General features: G+C 36.0%; 1 protein-coding gene and 1 long non-coding RNA gene across 2 annotated transcripts; both read right to left on the bottom strand.

The window, feature by feature from the left end:
• Positions 1–1,397: 1,397 nt before the first annotated feature.
• Positions 1,398–7,988, bottom strand: LOC136828264 (uncharacterized). The gene is made up of 3 exons (XR_010849974.1): positions 7,854–7,988; positions 4,760–4,882; positions 1,398–3,654 (listed from the first exon to the last, which is right to left on the bottom strand). It is a non-coding gene; the product is annotated as an uncharacterized lncRNA (long non-coding RNA).
• A 3,613-nt stretch (positions 7,989–11,601) lies between these two features.
• Positions 11,602–24,275, bottom strand: LOC136828265 (uncharacterized). Its single transcript, XM_067086125.1, is given in 10 exon segments — positions 11,602–13,450; positions 14,520–14,687; positions 14,807–14,959; positions 16,352–16,512; positions 17,617–17,760; positions 17,884–17,901; positions 17,904–18,059; positions 18,640–18,780; positions 20,177–20,434; positions 24,195–24,275. Coding segments are annotated over 9 exon segments (1,386 nt in total). The 5' UTR covers positions 20,433–20,434; positions 24,195–24,275; the 3' UTR covers positions 11,602–13,261.
• Between the last annotated feature and the right edge of the window lie 154 nt (positions 24,276–24,429).

Below are 24,429 nucleotides of genomic sequence, written 5' to 3' on the forward strand. Positions count from 1 at the left end.
ATCAATGAATGGTGGTAAATTAGTCCTACTTAGACAGAAAAAACTTACAATACAGTACTGTATACTGTATGGGCAAGACCTGTGATACTGATAAACAGCAGACACGTGTGAAATAAAATGCTCCAATTAACTGCCAACTGATGCATGAAAATCACACCATGTACAAGAAAATTGCAGAAAGATACGGTTACCAAACAACGGGAAACAAGAGTAACACCTCAAATTTATGGTCTGAACACAATGTCAAGGAATAACAATGAAAAGAGCAGCATGGCAAGTGAAGATATGACATGGAGAGGAAAAAAAAAAAAAAAAAACTAGCTATGAGGCCCTCAACTTCTTTGAGAATGGATTTTGACGCGCACCCGGGAATCCAAGCTGAAAGTAGTAATGAATGATGCTGGCATACTGTAGTTAAATATGCACCTACGTACAGTAGTACCGTATTAAAACCGACAAAATGCATGGTGTGATCTTAAACCTGATTTGGAGTGAATCCTGCTTACTTTAAAATTTGTTTCTAAAGAAGTCAGCCATCAACGTAACACAAAAGCTTTCCATTTCCAACACTTCCTTGAGGGTTTTAACATAAAAAATAAAAAATAAAAAAAAAACTTCTACAATCTTGTTTAATGAAAATAGTACTTCAAAACACCTTAAAATTAAAAAGTACAAAACTTAATTCCATCTACTTACAATTAAATGCCATACAATGAAACACATAAGTCTTGCAAAGACAGGAAAAGAACAAGAATAAAATGAAAATAAAATGAAACCACATTCATAAAAGTAACTAAACCAACTGTAATCACAAACTAATACTGTCATCAAATATACAGTACCGTGTAAGCTTACAGACCTAGATTTACAAAACGATTGTGAATTAAAAACCTTTTCTGACCAACCTTCCTCTTATCAAATTATCAAAATGGATGTATTAATTTACCCCAGAAGTTTATGGTGATGAACAGATGTAAAAATATTAACGTATATTAATTTACTGCGATTATTTAATCAATCGTTTTGCTACTTACATAATCTTCATATAATTAATGTCTATTGTTTACTATCTTTAAAAAAAAATGTACTATTGCTATTTTCCTGTCTTCCTCTTGACAAAACGCTTTCATTAATTTACACGTTTACACTTTGTTTAATAATGTAAGCAAAGCTTTCATGTCTACGATATATAGCCTATTCTATGACAGCACTTTGTTCCTATATCTCAGTTATTTCTGTTAAAGAGATTTCACATTTATTAAATAAATTATGAACAAAAAACTGTACAGTATACCAGTTTTCAGACCTTAAACCACTGCCCTGTCCTTTTACATTCAAAATTTTGTCACTAGATATCTGTCAGTTCAATCAATTTAATAGTGTTCAAACTTTTATAGTTTTATTTTTCCTTCTTTGTAACTCTTCACCAATCTTGAGAACAGTTTTGCAATTTACCTTTAATTTCCTTGATTTTACTTTATCATAATTTATTTGTATATTTAACATTACCCAGATTTTAAATATTCCCAAAAATTAAAATTTCATCTTTGCTCCACAAAAACAATAAACTACACTTGTTTTCACTTGTAGATCAATGCTCAGTCAAAAGCACACAAAAATATATATTCATACTATCAAAAAGTGAAAGTTACTGATGGCTGTGGCCTTCACCTGTTTGGGGGCTTACTTCTCTTTTGTCAGGAATTTGTCTTCAGACAAGAGTGCCAATCAGAACAGCTGGGAAGATACTCCCAGTACAAATTGTTTTATATCTAGGGCATGAAATTCTTTATAATCTTCAAGTATCCATAAAAATTACAAACCTCATTTTTTACTGATTCTTCCAAGATAATTATAAGATTACTCATTATTATATTACTGTATTATTATATAATCGAGAGGAAAACTTTGGAATAAGCCTGAAACAGCTCTGAGAATTGAAGTAAGCTTCCCCTTGTGAAGAGGAAACCAAGAAAACAGAAAATGGACACAGTAATACATAAATTAATATACAATTACAAATACACAAAACCAAACCAAGGATACTGAGGTACAGTAATGGTGCATACTGTTCACGAGTACTGCAGCCTCTTTCAAGCTTACAAACATTGTATCCAAGTTGCTTCTCAAGACCATATAAATAAATTATATTTTGTTATGGGTGTCCAGCTCCTTTATGCTCAAGCGTTTGTTTACTTGATGCAAAGCATATATATATAGGCATATATATAGGCTGGTGTCCATGCATATGCATGGACACCAGCCTATAGGCTAAGTTTGCACATCGACTTTAAATAGTAACACAATTTATTAAACCTTGAATTAAACTTGCTGAAACTCATATTCTACTACGCAAATTGTTTGCAGAGTTAAGCAATCATAAATTCACTGTTACTGTCTTTGGAGTTATCCATGGGAGACTGAGATAGAGGGATATTTACAGTATGTTTTCCACTGTTCCTGAGTTGCTTTTTATTATTGTAAATTATTTCCCAAGATTTTTCCTGTTGCCCTGTTTGCAGAATTTACCCAAGTTTTTCAAGACATACTTTAGCTATACAATGTTTCCACTAAAACTTCTTTATTGATATTCCACTCTGAAATGGGAGGGGGGGGGATATCATCTCTGCTATCAAATACAGTAATAAGAAATACAGGATCCTCAATACCAAGAACTTATTTTGTAGGACTCACAAAAATACTTCGCAATGATAGTTCCACTCATTTCCTCGAGTAGCATCCACTCTCAACCCTACTCTCTTATACAGATAAATAGCACCCAGCCTTGGTTGTTTCTGCTTGACAGCACCAGCTTTCCAATATTTAGCAAACTTTTCTGTTTGACAGCACCAGCTGTCCAATATCTAGCAAACTTGAAAACAGGACTCCCTTACTGAGAGATACTTGCGCAAAACAAAAGAGTAACAGGAAGGAAGTTAACTACTGTTACACAGCACACCATTTAAATGGAGGCAAGGAAAATCTAAACATATGCAATGTTGATACATGTCAAAGGAAGATATAGCAGAAAAGAAAAAAGGCAAGAAACTACTACAGTGATTGACGATATAAAAAAAATACACTAGACAGGCACGCAGAAAAAAATACCAGTTAGTAGATGGTGAATTGTTATTCCTTTCAGCAAAAAAAAAAAAAAAAAAATCCACACACTTCAGTTGTCACTGCATTTTGCTATTGGTGGTGGAGTCCTCACAAATATATATAAAAAAACTGCTTACAAGGTCTGTAGAAATGCTTGTGCAAAGTGAAAAAGAAAGAATAATCAGCACTGCACATATGATCTCTATGAATGAGAGAATACACTTATGTAACAATTTACAGCAAAAACAGGAAGCTCGCTAGCAGAGGAAGCACTACCCATTGCCAATCATTACTTTGCTAGTTTCTCAACTAGGTCAAATATCTGGTTTGTCTACAAAGGAAGACAATGCCAAAATGAATCTGAAAAGGTTTATATAACTCATATGGATGCATACTCAAACACTGAGGGAGTTACATGACTTGCGGACCTAAAAGATTTAATAGCCCACCAGAGGGGGCATCTTTAAAAATTAAATACAAATAAACCACTCTTCTATTCTTGGATAGTCCAGTAGCCTTTCCTTAATGAAACTCACATGCGGCCTTCATTACCTGGAAAGCAGATAGCACAGGTTAGTGAAAAAAGCTTCACAAATTGTCTTTTCAGACCTGACTAGCTAATTACTTAAAAGGCATTTCTAATCCATTGTTCTGGACAAAATTGAAAGATGACAACAAAAATTCAAGACTATCAAACTGGAGTTCCTTAAAATCTTGCAAATAAACTTTTTCATAAAATCTATTAAATATAAATTTACATCATGGAGGACCCTTATAATCCAGACCTACTAACAATTTTTGCATCAATTCTTGGGAACAAACTTTTCTTTTTTTTTTTTTTTACCATTCGCTAAACCTTTTCAATCAATTTTGACTTGTCCAAATGTCAAAAGAATACCTCAGTCACTTATAATGCATAGACAGGTCAGAAATTTTTTACCTTTAAGCTATTGTTTCCTTTTCTTTTGGATGGAAATATAATTCAAGTTATGTGCATAAAAGATCAAATGACATTACTTAGCATGGACAAAAATAAAAGAATTGTATAGATACAATAGGAACAACATTAACATTGTAATCAATGGCTAAGATCTGGTCAGTAAGGCCTCTTTACTAATAAAGCTAAAATCTGCTCAACAAAAATATCCCATCTGAATTAAATTACTATTTGAATTGTCTTGATTCAAGGCTTCGTTATTACCGAGCTTCTTAGTGCGATACCAGCTTCATGAGAATACTGACATCTTGCACCTCTCAAAGACAGTAAATAGAGCTCTTGTTACATCAAAAACTTGATTTGAAAATACTGGTTAGGTCAAATACTCAAATTGTACTTGTGACGATACATACTATCCAATTCAATAGTCACTACCAAACCATCAGTAAAACCAAAGTAAAACCTGCATTACATGATAATAAAACAATCTGGCATAAAAGCTCTACCACCAAAATCTTAACAAAAAAAAATTGCACTATCAAAAAGAGTGAGTGAAGGAAAGTGTGTGTGTGTGACAAGAAGACAAAAGCGTTGAGATGAATTTGTTTACCACAAGAGTAACATATCACCAGAACTGCATAAAAAATAAAATAAATAAATCTTTATGACCTGAAACCACAACGCTAAGCTGGAACATCAAAAACATCAGTCTATACTTACTAAGAAAAATAAACGTTGATGCATCTCATGACCAGTGATGACGACGGCAATAAACGATCATCTGGATCTCCTCACGACTTGCCTATGCCTTCCAATATCAGCACACACACTGCACAAAATATGCTGTATGGATAAACGCAAGGTAAGTCGTCAAACCAAAGATAGCTTACACAACAATCAAAAATAATACAGTAAATTCAACAATGTTCATTTAAATTAATAAATATCATGCAGTAATGGCACTGGATCTGAAATACAGCCTTGAGTGAATTAGCTAGTGTGAGTACAGTAGTGTAATGAAACTGAGTGCACAAAGCAAAATACTGTACACCAATATGGGTCTCCAAGACTAGTCATACCTGTCAAGGAATACTGTACAATACATGTATATGTAGCCCAACATTATCAATAATTATGGCCTAAATCCAAATAACATACTAAACTGATGAAGAACTTGCCTATTCTGCAGAGTTGGTCTGCGATTACAGAACACTGTTACTACACGGGACAAACTGTTATATGGATGATTTTCCTGGACTTTGTCAAAAGGAGACGTTTCTCTGCTAACCCACACAAACCTATTCTGTGCCTCCTTACATACAAGAGGTTGAAATAGAGTAAAACAAAATCACCTAGTCTCTGGCTAGATGTTCCTCTTGCATGAGACCCATTGAAACTACCAAAAGCTCTAGGCAGTTTATATGCATCTTGCTCTCCTTTGCAGTCCTACTCCCTGACACTTCAATGTTCCCAAGAATGGCTCCCCAACCTGCTATAGCATTTCTGAGGATAATGAGAGGCCTTGGCTTTCAAGATCTAAAGACAGACCCATCAGCAGTCTTGACTAACTTCCCCACCAATGTCAAGAACCCACAAGCTCTGAATGAACCACTACTGGCATTGAGTCTGGAGATGAGAGCTATCCAAAGAGTTCTCAAGGTAAAATTGAATTGGTCTCATTTAGACTGGCCATATTGACAACTTTTCTAAAGAGGCACTGTGACCCAAGAGAAATATCCACTTCTTGGCTCGAGGATTTGTTAACGGTAAAATTGCCCTCAGCAGGGAAAGAAAACTGTCTACCCAACTCTGTCAGAACAGCCCAAAAGCAGCAACAATGGGAAATCAGATTTTTGGGTAAGGAAAAATGCAAAAAGAGAGCAACACAGCAACATATTATGACATACTCCTCATTTTATTTGACTACTGGTCCTCGATATTTTATTTACTTTTTTCTTTAGTAACTTTATTATGCTTAATATGAAAATCATGTCTCAGATCTACTGTAACCAAGATATTTACTGATAAATGGTGTTACCCACTTGAAATTTTTCTAAGTTCTTGTTCAAATTTGTGTTTAAATGAGTGGGGCCACTGATAACTTTTTTCATCCCAGAGCATTGTAGGCAAGGTTCACTAACATATCTCGGACCCCTTTTGTTATTTTTTTCTGGAGATGTGAATATTTTACATGGACACTGCTGAAGCCTGATGCAAGTTCTGAATCTGATTAAAGTAACATTTATCAAAAGTCTGGTATATTACTTTTTTTTTTGGCGGGGGGGGGGACACAAGATTGAAATACAAGGATGTATTCTATGCTAACGAAGACAGCCTACTTCTGCAATAGTAGCATCCATACCACAGTGAACACACCACTTCGTCCTGTCAGCAAAACTAAGCAATGTGAATCTGGCCACTTACGAGCTGCCAAAGAGCAAGAGCCCATGCCAACACAAGGCTGGATTACCATAAAATAACACCTGCTTCTCAATTTCTCTTTAAAATAACGATTTATTAAACGTTTTTACTGTCACACCATGCATTGCATTATGAGGGTGAAGCACCCTTGGTCAGGTCGGGACACAAAACCCTAGGTTGGGTTAGGATGGGTTGTAACAAAGTATTGTAAAATATGTTAGGTAGGGAATGGGGAAGAGGGGGGGGCAAAAGTTCCCTACCTAGGTAAGGTCACTAAACCCTAGGTTAGATCACAGCCTTGTAATTCATAGTGGCCTTGGTTACCCTAAGTGAGGGGTTTAGCTCCCGACCAGATAAGGACCTACAGTAGAACCCAAGGTTGGGTTTAAAAAACCCCTTGAAATTCGCTGGTGTTCTAACAATTCATCTCTAAAAGTACTACTTTGCTACAAACACAAACATCAGGAATGTTCAAGGCCCACATTGGAATGTCACACCTAATGCTCAAAGTACAAAAGACATATTTCGAACTTGGGAATGCAAGTACTGTAGTGTTGAAAATAAAATTTTACCAATAATTGAGCTAGCTATAAAAACCTATATACTGAAAACGGCAGCCATCCCAAGGCTCAATGTTAGTCAACACTTGTCTGGAGGAACGAAGTCACAGCTGACTAAGACAACTTAGACTAGGGGTAAGTACATAAAAACACATTGTTTAAAACCCATAGTTTTAGTGAAGGGTCATTTTAGGTCAAACTAAAGAAGACTACTGGGTCTGCACCCCTTTGGTTCTGAAACTACAGTTCACGTGCAGATTGGGCGTCATGTTAATACCAGCACCCAGGAGACGAATGTAAAATCATAAAAAAAAGACGGTAAATAATATAAACGGAAGACAAACATACACAATAATCATAAATAGCCTAAAAGGTGGTAAATATTCCGCTGGGGTAGCAGCCTATTCCTCAGTTTCACTTGGTTTTATACTGCAGATCAAAGACACATGCTACTTTGACAGGATACATGTTATAACAACCTTACCTACCATATCCTACGGCACCGCGCCCTGACCAAACCCCACTGGCCCTTTGCCAGGGATCCTGGGGTCCCCCAAACCTGACACTGTGACCCAAGACACCGACCTGAGGCTAAAAACATATGCCTACCAAATTTATTTTCCCATGCAACTTCTGTTGGCTTAATATAACATAAATTGAAAATTAGAAACTGCTTTCGATAATGGCTGACCTATGACAACCAACCGGCTCTTCCACACTAGCTGACCTTCCAGTAACCTCAAACAAACAGATTTCTTTTGCTAAAAAGACCTTGTTTTGACCAGGTTAACTAACTTTTATATAAGATTACATCTAAGATTCTGATATCTTACCTAATATATTTGATTTCCACGGTTAAACACAGTAATTAAAGTTGAAATAACGTAACAGACACATAAGACACAGCCCTGTTCGACAGATTGTCATGTTGACAACAGCAGAGGAGTTGCCGGTTCGTAACTTTAACCCTAATCAATGGCGCATGCGCAAACACATGTGCGTAAGTGTGCGTGAGCGTGCGCGTCTGCAATGAACACAATACGCATGAAAGTTTTAATGGAATGTATTTTTATACATCTTCATGTTAATATTTAAATATATGCATCACAGTTTATAGTTTCAAATGGCCGTTAGAAACGCAAATGAGATGTGATGGTTCTTCAGGTCAACGAATGCTCCATACCAGGGATTTATTGCTATTTGTCTCTCTATCGGGAAATACATGTTGATCTATCAAAATAAGCATTTTAAACAAACCGATAAAATTATACTGCACACTTGCTCACACCAACACAATGAAGATTTACTTTAAAGAAAGGCTGGAAGAATTAGTTACAAGAGAAGCAGTACTAATGATGAAGGCGAGACTAAACATTGCCGGAACTAAAATGTTTTTATAAAAGGACAAATGATGACGAGCCGCGAGGCCCGCGAGTATGTGGAGGAAAATTGGAAAAAAGTATATATATTTATTTAGCGATAAAATCATCAGAGAATGAATATAAAAAAGCAGTAGGGTGAAGAAATTATAACCAGTGAAGTAGCAAATAATATAAAATAATGAAAATAAGAAATATTTATAGTAAAAAAAAGTAGCCCGCAAAAATATAGGTAAATTGCGTTTTTGTCATAAATTGATTCGTTCTTAGCCCAAAAACAATAAAAAAAAAAGGATAACACATGAAAATCAGTGCTTCCAAGTCCGGTGAAGGGTTTTCATCAATAAAAACGGCCGCTGAGAATCATAACAGTGAGCACCAACCCGTTTCATGATGAGCCATTGCATGTTGACAACGTCTAATTGAATATCATGACATTTAGGCGAATTCTGATTACACAGATCCTTACTGATTACCACCTTTGAGTGCTTGTGGTGTTGATTTTCATATTAATATTCACAGTTTGCTCTGAAATTGCTAAAGGTGGCTATGTTACGTGGGCACCCATTCATTTCATATAAAAAAAATGTCATGTCCCCACAGTATTAGGTCATTCAGCCAGTTGTAATTAGGTTAGCCTCAGAGATGTAATGTTTTCTTGTGGTCTGGCTGTAAATCTTATTATTCATGGTGGCTGTCCAGAATCCAGTGGTCCTCATTAGGCCTCCTTTGCCTTGTCACGCCTTAGTGAGCTGGTAGCAAGAGCTGAGCTGACAAACGGGTGGCTTAATGGATACAACCCAATCACTTATGAACCGACAACATTGTTATACTATATTTTTTGCTATACAAAAGTCTCCTTTTTGTGTTACATAAGTTCAAATACTGCGAAACAGCTAATGATGATAACAGTAAACGTGTAAAGAAGTTGAAACATGGACTGAATTAGTTTGAAATGCAGAGCATACTGTAGCCTAGGCTTAAGATTGCCAGGCATCTTGTGAATACAAGATTCTGCCTTTGTTTAGTGATTTTTTCCTGTATACGAGTATTGCAGTGACTACATCAGGATGCTATTAATGTTATGTAACAAGATTGAAATTTTCAGTTGCTTTACTGTAACTATTGGTACCTGAATTTTTATTTAACTTCACAATTACATCCAAACCAGTTTTTATTCACCAACAATTTCATGACACCAGATATCAAAGTAAATCATAATACCATCACTGCAATATTCTTTAGAATAATTGAAACTGAACGATAGCGTTCTTTCTAAATCAAACCACAACTCCTTATATATACATACTGTATATATATGAATGAATGGATCTTGAAATTTAAGCTATAAAGCCAAGTACTGGGACACTTCGCGCCTTTCAGCACTGACAGAGTGAAGAGAGGGAGCTGAAGTGGTTGGACAGCAAGATGAACGAAATCCACAAAGTAAATTGGATGAAGTACAAGGATCTAAGTGTGAATGTGGAAGAAAACCCCTTAGATGCACTAAAAAGTAATGGTTAGAGAGGCTGGACACCAAGATGGAATAAAGGAAGCAGAAACGGATGTAAAACAAAAGACTAGAACGTTGGTGTAGCCAGGGGCCGGAGGGACACAGCAGAACCCATTAGTAATGCCTACAGTGCACCACATGGTAGTGTAATGGAGAGGTACAAAGCTCAGTTAGCAAAAGTTATGGGCTTCCAAGGACTGGAAAGTGAGATGCGCAAGATGCTGAGGAGCAATTGTCAGTTAGGTGTCATCAAAGACGGAGAAGGAAATATGTTGCATAAGTCGATGACAAAAAATAAAGATGGTTTATTGTAAGTATCTTTTAAACAAAACAAAAAAATGAAAGAGGGGATCTTTGGAAGGTGGGGAGATGAAGGGATCAGTGATGGCAATACAATCTATAGTATAGGTGAAGAAGGCTTTAAGTAAAATGAAGAATGGCAAAGCAACAACTCAATCAAAGATGCAACTTGAAATGTAGAAGCTACTTGGTACAGAGAGGGAGGAATGGATATTAGAACTATTAAAGGCAATTTAGGAAGGGAAAGTAATGACAAATAACTGGGAATAAAGTCTGCTGGTGAACGTGTCAAAACAAAACGGAAATATTATAGATTGTGGTAATCATAAAGAAATCAAATAAAACATTTGTTGAAAGTTAAAAAAAAAAAAAAAAACTAAGTGAGAGATTAGGAGCAACTGCGAAGATTAGTGAACAGCAGTTTGGTTTCATTACAGGGGAAGGTACAGTTGATGCTGTCTTTATAATATAAAGAGGAAACTACCAGAGAAGTTAGTTATATAGTTGAAATATATAAAAAAAGAGACAAAGCAATAATAACAGCCTGTGGCAAAAGAGAAGTACCTGAAGTTAGAGACGATTTATATCAAGGAAAAGCACTTAACCCATTTCTGTTTGTACTGCTATGGATGTACTGCGGAGGAATTAGGAATGATAATATGGAAACTTATGCACAGATGATCTGGTTATCACAGCAAAGGCAGTGGCAGGGATCTCTCGAATTGGGTGGTAGGAAGGTTAACATGGGTGAAACTGAGGTTACGACATCCAGCAAGCAGGGAAGGGACACATTCCCTACACAAGACAGAAGAGGCACAGATTAAAAGTGGGTGGAAAATGTCAAACACTCTAGATCTACTTTAAGCCAGGAGGGAGGGTGTGAAGCATTCAGACTGGTGTTGATGCATGGTTCAGAAATACGGGCATCAAGAGGGAAGGAGGAACATAGGCTCAAGCGAACAGAAATGAGGATGCTGAGGTGGATTTTGGAAATTTCCCTCCATGAAAGGCTGGAAATGAAGAAACCTGAAAGTGCCACAGTGGTAAGAGCAATATGAGAATCAGATTGAGATGGTATGGGCATGTGGTAAAGGTGAGCTAGGGCAAAGGAGTGAAGAGGTTTTGGGTGGAACTTTTAAGGGTAAAAGGTCAAGTCAAAGGAAAAGGAATGACAGCATGAATAACTGAAAAAGTGCTTGGATAAAGGTTCAGTGGAAAAAGATACCTTTGACAGAAATAGTTTGAGAGGAGGCATCAAGGCAACTGACTCTTTAGCTCATGGCTGGCAATGGAGATGAAGATATATGCTGTACATTATATGTATATATAAATTTAGTATAAAAAATTTATGCCAAATTTATACTAGTATGTATAATTTATACAAAATTATACATAATTATGTTTATTATAATGTATATTATGTACAAAACTGCTTTTAAAAAATTACAGATAGTAAATTAAATTACTGCAAGTATTGTATACTTGCTGAATAATGTACAAATCTCAGAATATCAAAATGCTTGTACTGCACAATCACTGAAGCACTGCATGCTGCATTACTGTTCATGTTCTTATTTCGTAATAATTACTTATCTTATTTTTTGCTGGTAAAGTGCTACTAAATACAAATGTTTATAAAATCTTAAAATTCTTGGGACACAAGTTTTCAAACACCTTAATTATAATACTTTGGATGCTATGGCTCGAACATTCAATCTTATCTTCATTTAGTTTCAACTGTTTCATTTTCATCCAATTAATATTTGCAAAATCATATTGTATTTGCAACTACACAGAATCAGCATTTATGGCCAGCTCTGTTTCTAATCCCCTCAATCTCTCATTCACCAAATGATTTTTTTAAACCTCATTTTAGCAGGGTATTTCTGTTCTATGTGACCATACCTCTGACAATAGAAACACAAGGTGACATGAGATCTGTCTCTTGCATTGTATGACCCCTACTCTACTTAATCTTATCACTAACAACTGGATCACATTCCAGTATGTAATGGCTTGTACTCCCAGAAGCTGATTTATTAAGAATACTTGAAATCAGGCATAAGTAAAGAGACAGTGGGGGTATTGATAACACAGTTGCTATACAGCATCAACAAAGCTAATCTATCATACGTACAGTGCACAATTATTCATGAAAAACCCACCATTCTTCCTCCTACATTATTTATTCAGTGTAGCAGTTTCCAAAATACTAGCTGTATTCTGTGACACAAGCAAAGTTTTTTACATATGACTAAAAATTGAAGCTCAGTAATTCCTATTTAACAAAAGGATAAAAACTTGTTCGTATGATGTTTCAAAATCAGGGCAGCCACAGATGTTGCTCATAATACTTGGGTTGGGGCACATTTGCAGTAGTCACATGAGGAAGGAACTGGTGAGGATGAGGTGACGGCTGAAGCAAAAGAAATGAGACAGTGGTCCTGGGGAAGATGTTTTATAGTACAGCAGCACCCTAACTTGACAGACACTTTGGGTTCTGGCTTTCTGATAGGTAACAAAGCCCATTAAGCAAAAAATACCCTATAATATAGCCTGTAATTGATGATTTTCTTCATAACTTACAGCTAATAGCAATTTCACATAGTTCCTATCCTGAACTAACCTGTGCCTTACACTTAACATTCAATTTAATGATTTATCTAAAAATATATCACATAACAAAAAATTCATAATAATGTAGCTAATAATTACATAAGTCTGCAAAGTTGACTGTTGAGTTGAGATGCTACTTGTAGTTAGATGTTTGGTTGAAGAAACAATAAACAAACTCAATGTTAACTGTGTCTTTCAGATTGTCCATAGCATGGACAGGGGGTACCATACCTTTAAATGGAGAAGTACTAATCACTTTTGTTTGTTTATGTTTATATAATAAAGGTAATCGTTTAGTAAATGTACAGTATAATTTTTAAATCTTGCAAATACATTTGTATTATAATAAAAAAATATAAATTCTTTTCAACACTTAATAACTATAACAATAAATAATAACAATTCACTTGGTTATTAAAGAACACAACTAAAATTATTTCAAATGACCCAAATACATTGGAGGATTTACAAAGCCAAAAGACTTACAGAGTTCTGTTAAATTTAGAGACTCTATACTAAATATTGCTTTCAACGAATGACACTGGTATGCTCGTACAAACTTCTTGTAAGCTACTTTGGCCTTCTCTTGTATACTCTTTTCTTGATCGATTAAATTCAGGACCTAGAAAATAGAAAAAAATATTAGTGCACATAAAGTAAAAAAGTGGAGTAAAAAGGCTAATAAAATAGTAAGGAAGTGTTTTACCTTATTTGAAAAAATTCTTTATTCACTAAATTAATAAATGTACTTTGTGCAGTTTCCATTGACAGTAAAGCTAGCACTGTTATTCAATTTTTCTTTTCTAAAAATAGTACCACATCAGTACAAAGTAATGTTGCAAATAAGTGAAAAAAAGCTCTACAAGTTTATGAAGACTTCTTAGTCACTACAAGACTTGTAAAATCAATGCAGAACCACAAAGTTTGGATGACTGCATACTATGTGCTATAGCAACCATTCTAACACAATTGATGAATGATTGCAGAATACCATCAAAGGGAAAACTGGCTTAGTTTCCTGCAAGTATTTATGCATTCTTCAACTTATATACCATATACCACTACCACTACAGCATGCATAAAAAAAAATTCACCACCATTATCTCATAAATTTTCACATCTGTATTCTGAGCATTTTCTGCTTAATTCTCAATCAGTCTTTTCTCAATTGTGCCATTTCTCTATGGTTTTCTGGGTCTTCCCCCTAGCTAGCATCCCATCACCTCCAATCATTAATATCTCAAACTATTTTCCAACCTCCAAATGCCACATCCATCCACTTTGACCTTCCCAGTGCACCCCAGCCACGGACCTCCACAGCTGGTAGTTACCCTTTATAGAATTTGCTTTGTAAGTACCCCTTACCTGCAGTGCTTGGAGAAGAACAAGTCTTGTGACTGTATCTTAAATTTTATCTGTTAATTAATAGGATAATCTTTTTCCCAAGTGGTACAGCAATTTCTTTCTGATTTATCCAGGCTGTTGTGTATCCTTTCTGATTACCCTCTCAATTATGACATCACAATCCAGTTTGCTGTCTAGTAACAGAAATATCCTAATTCCTCCAAGATCTGCCCCTTCACCATAAAAAGTACAGTAAGTTCCCTACCTGATGTGAAAGACAGTAATGATAGTTTAGATATCATGCACTACACCACACAGGACAATAACTGCATAATTAGCTGAATTACCTGATTCTGGATGTCTTTGAGTTCTCCTCCAAATTCCAACTCCGTAATCTTTATATTCATACTGTGAAGTATACTGATAAATTTACTTTCTTCTGGCCTCAGAAATAACAGTGCTTCTCCAATTTGCCCATCACCACGTCCAGTCCGGCCAATTCGATGAATATAATCCTAAAATGATATCAGTATCACACAGTGCAAGTATTTTAAAGTGTTTTGAGAACCTAATGTTTGCATATACACATCACATTTAATTCAAGATATCAGGCACACAACAAAGACCAAATTACCTCAGGTTTGTGAGGTGGGTCATAAATAATGATCCACTGAACACCAGGTATATCCCAACCTCTCTCAGCCATTCCTGTTGTTAAAAGAACGCCTCTCTTCAACTCACAAAACTTCGAGTAAGTGCTACTTCGTTGGTTTTGTTTTTCTTGACCCTGTTAAAGTACGGCTGCATTAGATATGGCATACAAATGAAGTTTAAAAGCCAGATCACTACAGATTCTATTAAATGATTTAATAAATACATAATTTTAAAATATACAGTATATAGAGGGTAGCCCTCACTTATTCTTAAATGAAAAGTATCCAGTGAGTGTTAAAAGTCATGGAAATCTAAGAAAAGCAAATATGTCTGTCCATGCAGACCTTTTATTATGTAATGGCCTTAAACCATTTAATAAAAACACGCTCCAGTAAATATGAGACAAGAGTGCCATTCTTTAACCTTGAATGAAACCTTCCTTGTTTAACCTAACATTTCCAGGAGGCCTATCTCCTTGGGTAATTTTAGAGATGGCCAAAGGGGCAAAATGTAATGCTGATTCCTGGATATGTTTCAAGTAATCAGAGTTAGGTGGCTGACGTTAGATCTCTAAAAGCTAGTTCAGTGGTCTTGGTAGCTGCTGGTGGTTTTGATCAGTGACAGATCCATGCCTATGACCTTGGCTCATGGATACACCTGGATCCCTTCTAAATTATGGGAGACTGCTGAGCATCCACCATGAACCATTTGGGTTTCAATAACCACCTCCTCATCCAATTCAATTTAGATAGGTTGGGCGATGCCTTGACAGTGATGAAAACTAAACCAAGGTAATTGTCATTTCATGGAATCAAAAAAAAAGATTTATACAATTTACTGATGTTAAGGAGGCTGTGTGTGGCAGCTGCTCAAGGGTATAGATCTGTTTATGATTTTTTTCGTTTTTTACAAGGGATATATTATAGCATTACTAAAAGGTTCCAGTCCAACTCTATATCCCTTAGCCAGTGCCTTGGTTTAACTTTTCCCGCTTAGAACAGGAAGGCCTTCCCACACAAATAGCTCCTCAGGCATACATAATCTGAAGGGCACATGTTAAACAAATCAGATTTTTAAAAATGGATTTTACATAAAATATACTATTTATTACACATATCATCAGTTTCCATAATAAAAGGTGCCCACCTTCAAAGACCACTCTTCTCATTGCAAGTCTTGACAATGCAGGGTATGACTTAATGAACAAGCTAAGTGAGTCAGTGAGTCAGTGACAACTCTTCTTCCTTTTGTGTGTCTAGGGAGTTGCTGACCATAGAATTAGACTAAGTAAATTGAGGGTTTGTATTGACAAAATTTTACTTTTCAAAATCCCACTTTCATTTAATCATATACTATTGACAACTCTTGTCCATCTATCCTGGATTCTCCATGTTCTTGCAAACAAACTACTTCTGAAACTAGGTCTGAAGTAAATAAATTATGAAACTCAAGACTATGATAATCACAAATATAATCTAAGCTAATCAACAACAATAAAACTTCAGCAGAAAGATGCAACACTTACCATGGAATATAGAACAGGAAGATCAAAATGGGCCAACACTTCATTGTGGAACTTCACAGAATGGCAAGAATTGAAGAATACTATGACTTTCTTCTTTCTAAGGGTTTTCAGGACTGTGATAAGCATCGATAATCTGTCACTTGCTCCTACAGATATATAGCCTGGTATAGGGTATATGAAAATATTAGAGAATGTCATGCTGCCCAGACATGTAAAAGTTTAAAAATAATTTAAATTTTTCATTTCATACAAACTGTAGTTCTTACTGCACAAAAATGATGAATGTTGAAACTAAAATACAATACAGAAGAGTACAGAATATAAATTTCATGAAAAAGAAAGAGAGCAAAGTAACTGGGGATTGAACCTTTAGTGATTCTTACAGTGCTACATAATTAACAAAGTGGACAGTATCCCCCTATGCCAGTACCCCTTGAGGTGAACAAAAGAAATGTGGGTCAGTAACTCATAACTCTTCAATGTTTCTAGCTCATCAGTAGCAATTTATTCCACAAATATAAATGCTGTTGAAGATGTATGGTCAGGAAAAAGGAATTCTATGCAAACTGAGGGTTTGTGTGTAATATAAACTCCAAACTCTTTACAATTTTATGCATATTCATAAAAATAAATAAAAATTATTTTATTCCTAAGCAGCATATCAGTCAAAGAAAAAAGCAAATAGAGGTATCCAACCTTTGAACCACAAAGTATGGCATACTCTCTTAAAGAATAAAAATGCTAACTTAATTTTTAAGTTGTGGACATCTGATTGGTTGTTTAACATACGACTGGTAAGTTTCAGGAGGTGGATCCCTTAGGTCAAGTACAACACATCACAAGAACGCATGAAAGTGGTAACAGTAAGAGTGACATCCAAATTAACCTACCCTAATATTTGTCTAACCATGGAGAAATGGAAAACAATAATGGCTAACTATGAGATCATCCCCACCAAAAGACACTTTTGTGCATTTATGACTCAAGATATTGACAGCAAATATAAACGCATACAAAACTGCCAACCATTCAAGAATTTTATGCCACACCAGCTGCAATACAGTCATAATAGAATCTGTTTTAACTCTAGCAAACGACATTCTAAGTAAATCATCTTTCACACTTATATCAATTGAACTTGGGAAATTCTTTATTATGGAGGTTATTTTTCTCATCTTAAAACATAATACAATCCTCTTCTAGAAAAGTTTATCCTCAGCAAACTGTCTTTAGAGCTCAGAAAAATACATAAAATATGTACTTACTTTGTTTGACTTGCTCGGTGGTTGGCAAAGATTTTGCCTCAGTGCTTATGTGCGTAAAATCACTTTCTTCTTGAAACACATCCTTGGCCAACTTTAAACAATCATCGGCAACAGTAGCACTTACTAATACTTTTTGCAATTTATCTGAAAATGAACAGAAATACTACTCATGAACTTCAATAAAAAAAATTCTTTCTGTATCAGTATATCAAGGAAACCAATATCAACCTTTACTTCTTTCAAAAAGTATCAGGACAGCAGTACTACCTGTTGGGAGAAAGGATAAATCTTCCGCAAGCGATGTGTGTGTGTGCCATCATCAAGTAACTTATCAGCTTCGTCAAGGATGAGTACTTTTAAATTCTTGACATTAAGGGGAGTACCTTTTCCTGGTTTCAGCACTTTACAAAGTCTCCCTGGCGTTGCTACTACAATGACTGCCCCTGATGCGGAAGAATAAAAATGCACAGCTTCAGTGCTTAAGTGTCAAAACCATGACTACTTGGCTTGTTGGTACAGTATAGTCTAAAATAAAATAAACATGTTATTCAGTTTAATATCTGATGAATTCTTCCAATTTGCTATAAGATTATGAAATATATATACTGTAATCTTAAAGATGACAAGTCATTCATTTACATTACTCTAGAATTTCAAAATCTGTTATACTATACACATGAAATAAAAGGTACTTGAGCAGATGTTGAGGTCTAAAAATATGAATAGTATAGCCTTCTACCATTTGCAAACTGACATTGGGTTGAAATGCTAAGCAAATATCTGCTGCAAGCACAAGATGAATAAATGAGTCACAATGAACTTTAGACTAGCCTAAGCTATCTGGAAACCAGATAACCAAGGAAAAATGAATTAATGGATGTTGAATCAACCTTAGTTAGGATGGCCATATTAAATCAACTAACTTCCCTATCACAGGTAACTGACAGTAAATAAAAAAATCTAAAAATATATATATATATGTACATTAAATGATATTCCACTGCAGTGTCTCCTAGCTCTTACCTCTTTCCAAAGGGGCTTTGTCCTTATTACCACCAATGAGTGATAAAGAAGAAAGGCCATGGGCATCTGCTAATGGCTTCACTAACTGAGTAGTCTGTTGGGCAAGTTCTCTTGTAGGAGATATTATAAGAGCTCCAACACCTGTCAAGGTATAATGATAAATATTTAACTTTTTAAACTAGTGGTTGCCATGATCTCCAAACACACCTCATAAGATGAGTCTCCCTTTCCACCTGTATGAATATGCACATAGGCCCCTGAGCATCCTAGTGGTGGAAACTAGTCATTCTCTATGTGGTCTAAGCCAGCTACAACCTGAAGGGGTTATATGAGGGTGAATGTTTATTATGTAAAGTAATGTGTTTATGTGTAAAATAAGGTTAACCTTAGTTTTAAAAACTAGATTTTTTTACTTACAGCCATCACTTTACATGAAACTGAGTAGCTACTTAGACGAGAGGCCTCATTATCAGAAATTTATCAAGAGCCTGGAACTTGAAGGGGCATTAGACCAAAGGATCCTAGTAGGCAGAAGGCTAATGGACACAACAGATATCTTGAAGATAACATGGGGTGAGATACAAACTGGGCAGTGTTAGCAGAGTCATTGGCTGAACTTTTGCATGTGAAGGCACAATGGTAGAAAAAATGCTTACCATTCCTAAGGGTAGGGGACTTCCATGTAGCCATATTACAGGCAGTGTTTACATCAATATTAAATCTAAAAGCAAACATAACTGACTTCATGACCTTTGTCTTTTAGGTTACATGCTTGTGATTCAAAAGTGGAAGAATATTCTGATAGGTTAAGTTTCAACAACCAAGAGATGATGTTTTTATCAACTCCTTACGACTCTTACACAGAATAAGGCAAGATCTTTCTTGTTATATAGCTGCACAGGCTGAGCAGAAGTAACAATTAGGTGCTACTTGGAGGGGGGAGGATGAGGAAAGTTGCTTGGGTTTTGGCTTTGACACTTAGGTACAAAACGTAAGTCAATACTCTGCCTGCCAGCTCTGGAAACAAGACACAAGGGTGGAACTAAGAGAAATACATTTTTCAGAGCCATACTGTATTCTGCAAGGATGCAAAATCAATCAGCTTAAAATTATTTGTTAATTATGAGGCACTATGCAATACCGTATGCAAAACAATATAGTACAGTATTTATAAGTAAAACAGCTACCCAGAGCAAATAACTAACGTACAGTAAGGATTATGCTGAATTCCAAGTTCAGTATTGCTATAAACTGAATTCTGAAATAATAAAGACATTCTAAGAGGCAAAGTACTTTTCAGTCTGGAAAATACAATAATATGAAAAGTTTAACTAATGTACAGTAAAGTATTCAAAACTAAAGTACTATAACTATGCCATAAGAGCTACCACTAAACAAAATACACAGTGGTGAACTTTTACATTAGTATAATGTACTGTATTGTCAATACTTTAAACATTAAACATGAAAAAATACCATTACTGTATTACAAAAATTAACCTAAATACATCACCGTCCAAATTATCTCATCACTAACCATGGGAGTCCTTGAATTTCATAGCCCTTAGCCTTTCCACTGTAGGAACTAAAAATGCAAGAGTCTTGCCTGACCCAGTCCGTGCATGGATATAACAGTTCTCCTTTGCCAACAAGCGTGGTAACACTTTCAGCTGAATTTTTGTGAGCTGAGTAAATCCTAAAGCCTTCAGTTTTTCTACTGTGGTTGATGAGCAAAGGCCCTTTTCAGCCAATTTTTCGTAAGAACATGCAGACAGTATACTTGGAGCAGCCATGTCTGAAAATAGAAAAGAAGTCATAACTCTGACTTTTAGATTTACAATTTGTGTTACTACCTGCACCAACAAAGCATATTACAGTACAAAGAATGCAGTTTCTTTATGGGAAGATAAAGTTTTCTAATACAACACCCAACAGATTACATTTGTCTATCTTGCAATCAGCAGCTCCTTAGACACACTTCAAAGAAGAGAGGAAGGATCCTTCCCCAGAAAAGTTATTCCTGTGGGTAGTGTCTCTGGTGGTATTAGTCATTCCCTTGGTTTTCATATTTACTATAAGAAGTAGAGGGTTGGGGGTGGACACTCTTGGTTAAATAAATTGATGTGTATAACTTCTATCAAGGGAATTAAAATGCGATATACAAAACATAAAAGTACAGCAGTTACAAATGTCAAAATGACCACAGCACTTCCTGTCAGTGGAGGAAAATACTCATTAAAAACATATAAGTAGTTCTGGAGAATTATAACCAAACCACTGAAACAGGATAAATATTGAAAGTCCTTTAGAGAAAAAAAAAGGATGATACATGAAAAATTATGAAGGAAAGTGGATGTAAGAGTAACAAACTCCAGGAGCATAGGCAATGCACTGCTTGGTTGACAAACATACAAGGAATAATTTAATTACCAATACAAACATACAAGGAATAACTTAATTACCATTACTATCACCAGAAGAGAAAGGTTCTTCCTTTCTCTACCCATTTTGCAGCTTGTCAAAGGAGATGCTGGTGGGGCTGTGTTAAACAATATACAATATTGCACTATCAACGTGCCATATAATCCTAAGCTAGAACTCATACCCTCTTGTATTTCCTTATTCACCTGAGCTTAGTTACAGCTTCATTGTTACCAATATGGGGTTTAACATTAAATATGGGGTTTGGAATTAAATAAGTTTTCTGTCTTGCATAATTTTTTTGTCTAAGTTCCCTTCTGGTACAGTCTTTCTACTACTGTAAGTCCTTTCTCAATGACTTCCTATTGGTCTCCATACTGCTACGTCTACAGAATCACCTCGTATTCTCCTGTTTAATGGTTCCGCTTGCCTTCTGATCTCATGCCCAAACCATCCTAATCTGTGAAATTTGTCTAATTTTCAGCTCCTGGGAACAACATCTCTCAGAAACTTCCTTATTTGTAATATCTTCCAAATTCATTCTGGCTACAAGTCTCAGAATTTTGTGTTCACAATTATTGTCAAAACCTCCACCATTTTCCTCTTAAGTACCTGTACCTGTTGTATACAGAACTACAGGCCTTATAAACACATCATTATGTTTTCTCCAGTTCATTCATACCTAAGATTGCTTTTATGCATGTTGTGCTTTCACAGCAATCATAATGCTTAAAATTAAAGTTTTTGTTCTACAGGATATAGATTTTTTTTTAGACCAATTAGTAGCATTACCATCCCTACCACTTTGCCCATCTCTATTCACTGATATTTTCTTTCTTCCTTTTGCTTTGCCAAATTGGATTCCTCTCCTCTGTGACTTTGCCACCTGTCTCTTAGCCTCCCTCACGTTTTCCTGGTATACCTCTCTAACTTCTTCTCTGACAGAGTCTGCAGATTCTCAACCCGCATTTAACTGCATTTTGCATATTTGATTCCATTACCCTGTCTGTCTCTCCCCATCTCTTCCACACCATTTTACACTGTCTTTTGCTTGAATTTTTTTAAGAAGTGTTCAAAATCCAATGTACTTCTTTTAGACTTCTGTGTTATTGTTGCCAGGTTTCTATTTTTTTCATTGCTTCTTTCTTCAACTTCCTTCTTTCCTTTGTTATCAACTCATCACATTGCAGTCTAAACTGTCATAGGTATAGCTCTCCTGGTATAACATTGCAATATTTTCATTGTACGTTATCTACACAACAGTGCTTTAAGGGTGGGAAGTTACCCAGGTCTCAACCAAATAAGTAAATCTATATTGAGACTCTGTGATGAATGCCCTTTTAGTAAGGGTTACCTTCTTGTTATATTATTCCAATTATCCACTACTTCATCTTTTCTGTCACCCCAAAAGCAATTGCACCTCATGCCAAGCAAACCTAACACAGGAATCCTTACTTTACTGGGATTCAGCCCTGCACTTTCAGTACATAACTCCAGCAAAAAGTTACAGAACTCAAACTGTAACCTCCCTAATTTTTATTGTGCTCCTAGTCCCCTAATTTATAATAATTCCTTAGTACTGGCCTTGTGTGGGCTTTGGCATAGACTAGTTCATACCACTTGCAGGTCAACTAATCAAGTGTGTGTTCATGACCTTTTTATACTGCTTTTGTTGAGCTTGACATTTTTTTCATTACTACCAAACATTCTAGTACAGTAATCTTAAATATAGAATTATACAGTGCATGAACCTTTCTTTTTAAATTGTTTCTGTGGGCCTACGTTATATGGGAAATATGATACAGTAATGGTGCTGTAAAAAGCTTACCATACAAAAGATAGGCTAATCTATTGTTGAAGTTTTGTTATTTATTATCTTTGCATTAAGTATTCTACTTCTTTACAATACTATCTACATTAGGAGGTGACCCAATGTTTTACAATATACAGCAGTAAAGGACAGGAAATCTTTTACTCGCAGCATGCCTGGTAAGGCTACATCAGTGGGCCTAATAACGTTGGAATTTTCTTTTCCCTGTACATTTGCCAAAGGTCATAAAATATGTACATATCTGGTAAATCTTTCTTTGGCTTCTCATCAGTGTTGTCTTTGACCATTTGTACTTACAAATTCACTTGTGATATTTCTTTATACAGGCTAACTGCTGTACTGGAAGGTGTTAGTGAACATTATCCCCTGCCTGCCTTGAAGTTAATATTTTGTGGTATGCACTTGTTTGAAATAAACCATGTCATCAGGGGGGAAGAGCAAGCTCTCAATCAAAGTATCTTCAATACTGCATAGTGACGAGTCAGTCAGTCATGTCTGGGGCGAGTGTAGAATAACGGGAACAGGTTCAGCAGACAAAATCATACAACTCCTGGAGTTTCTCAGAAGCACCCGGTACACGTTCAGCAGACGGGAAAGCTTGTGTATACATCAATGAACTGAGGCAATGTTCTTTTTTTTAAAGGACTTGAAAGCCTAAACTCTGCATAGCTGTACACTGCCTTATGTCCAATGAAATAACTCTATGTAATCGGTAGGTTAGGTTAACGGGTCACAGGCAAGTGATCTGAGCCCCATGAAGGCTGTAAAGTTGATGTCTGAGCCCCATGAAGGCTGTGAAGTTGATGTTAAGTACAAAATAGCCAACCATAGGATAGATTGCACAGGGCAGTCAGGAGCAGATGCAGAGTAGGGAGACAGGTAGGAATGCCCTGACCTCGCCAAAACTTGCTTTCCTAGCCTAACTTAGGACTGTGTCCTGACCTGGCCATGGGGGAGGGGCGCGCTTTGCCACCCCTGGACCTCCACCCCAACTGACACCGAATATCGGAAACAAATGGGCGTGGGGAGTTAAATTTAGAACGTGAAATTAGGCTACCATCGTCTACCCCGGTCTCTCTCCTCAGCATACTACCCAAATTATATCCTGAAGACGGTAAAGATACAATACACGAAATGCTGTTGATAAAATAACCTTGGACCAGCAATACAGGACATTTTAGAGACTACTGGGACCAGTAACCTACACTAGTTTCTTGATAGAATTACATTATCAGAGCGTTGCCCTTTTAGCCTACGACCCTGTCAGATGTTTTCTTTGGCTGACTGTTTTAGAAATGTTTACCTTTTCACAACGAAGTATAACAGTGCACACAGCAATCAGTTAATTTCCTTAGATATTCTACTGAAAGTCTACCTGACACGTAGTTTAAGTCGCCCAACACCTGGTAAACATTCACGTATAGTAAACAAATGTAGTAGTAGTAGTAGTAGTAGTAGTAGTGATCTTAGAAGGATTCTTTGTGTCGGCTCTTCCCCTCATTCAAGTTTTGCTCTTCGTCGATATTTATTTTCCTGCT

This window comes from Macrobrachium rosenbergii, chromosome 42, assembly GCF_040412425.1.
Source record: "Macrobrachium rosenbergii isolate ZJJX-2024 chromosome 42, ASM4041242v1, whole genome shotgun sequence".
NCBI lineage: Eukaryota > Metazoa > Arthropoda > Malacostraca > Decapoda > Palaemonidae > Macrobrachium > Macrobrachium rosenbergii.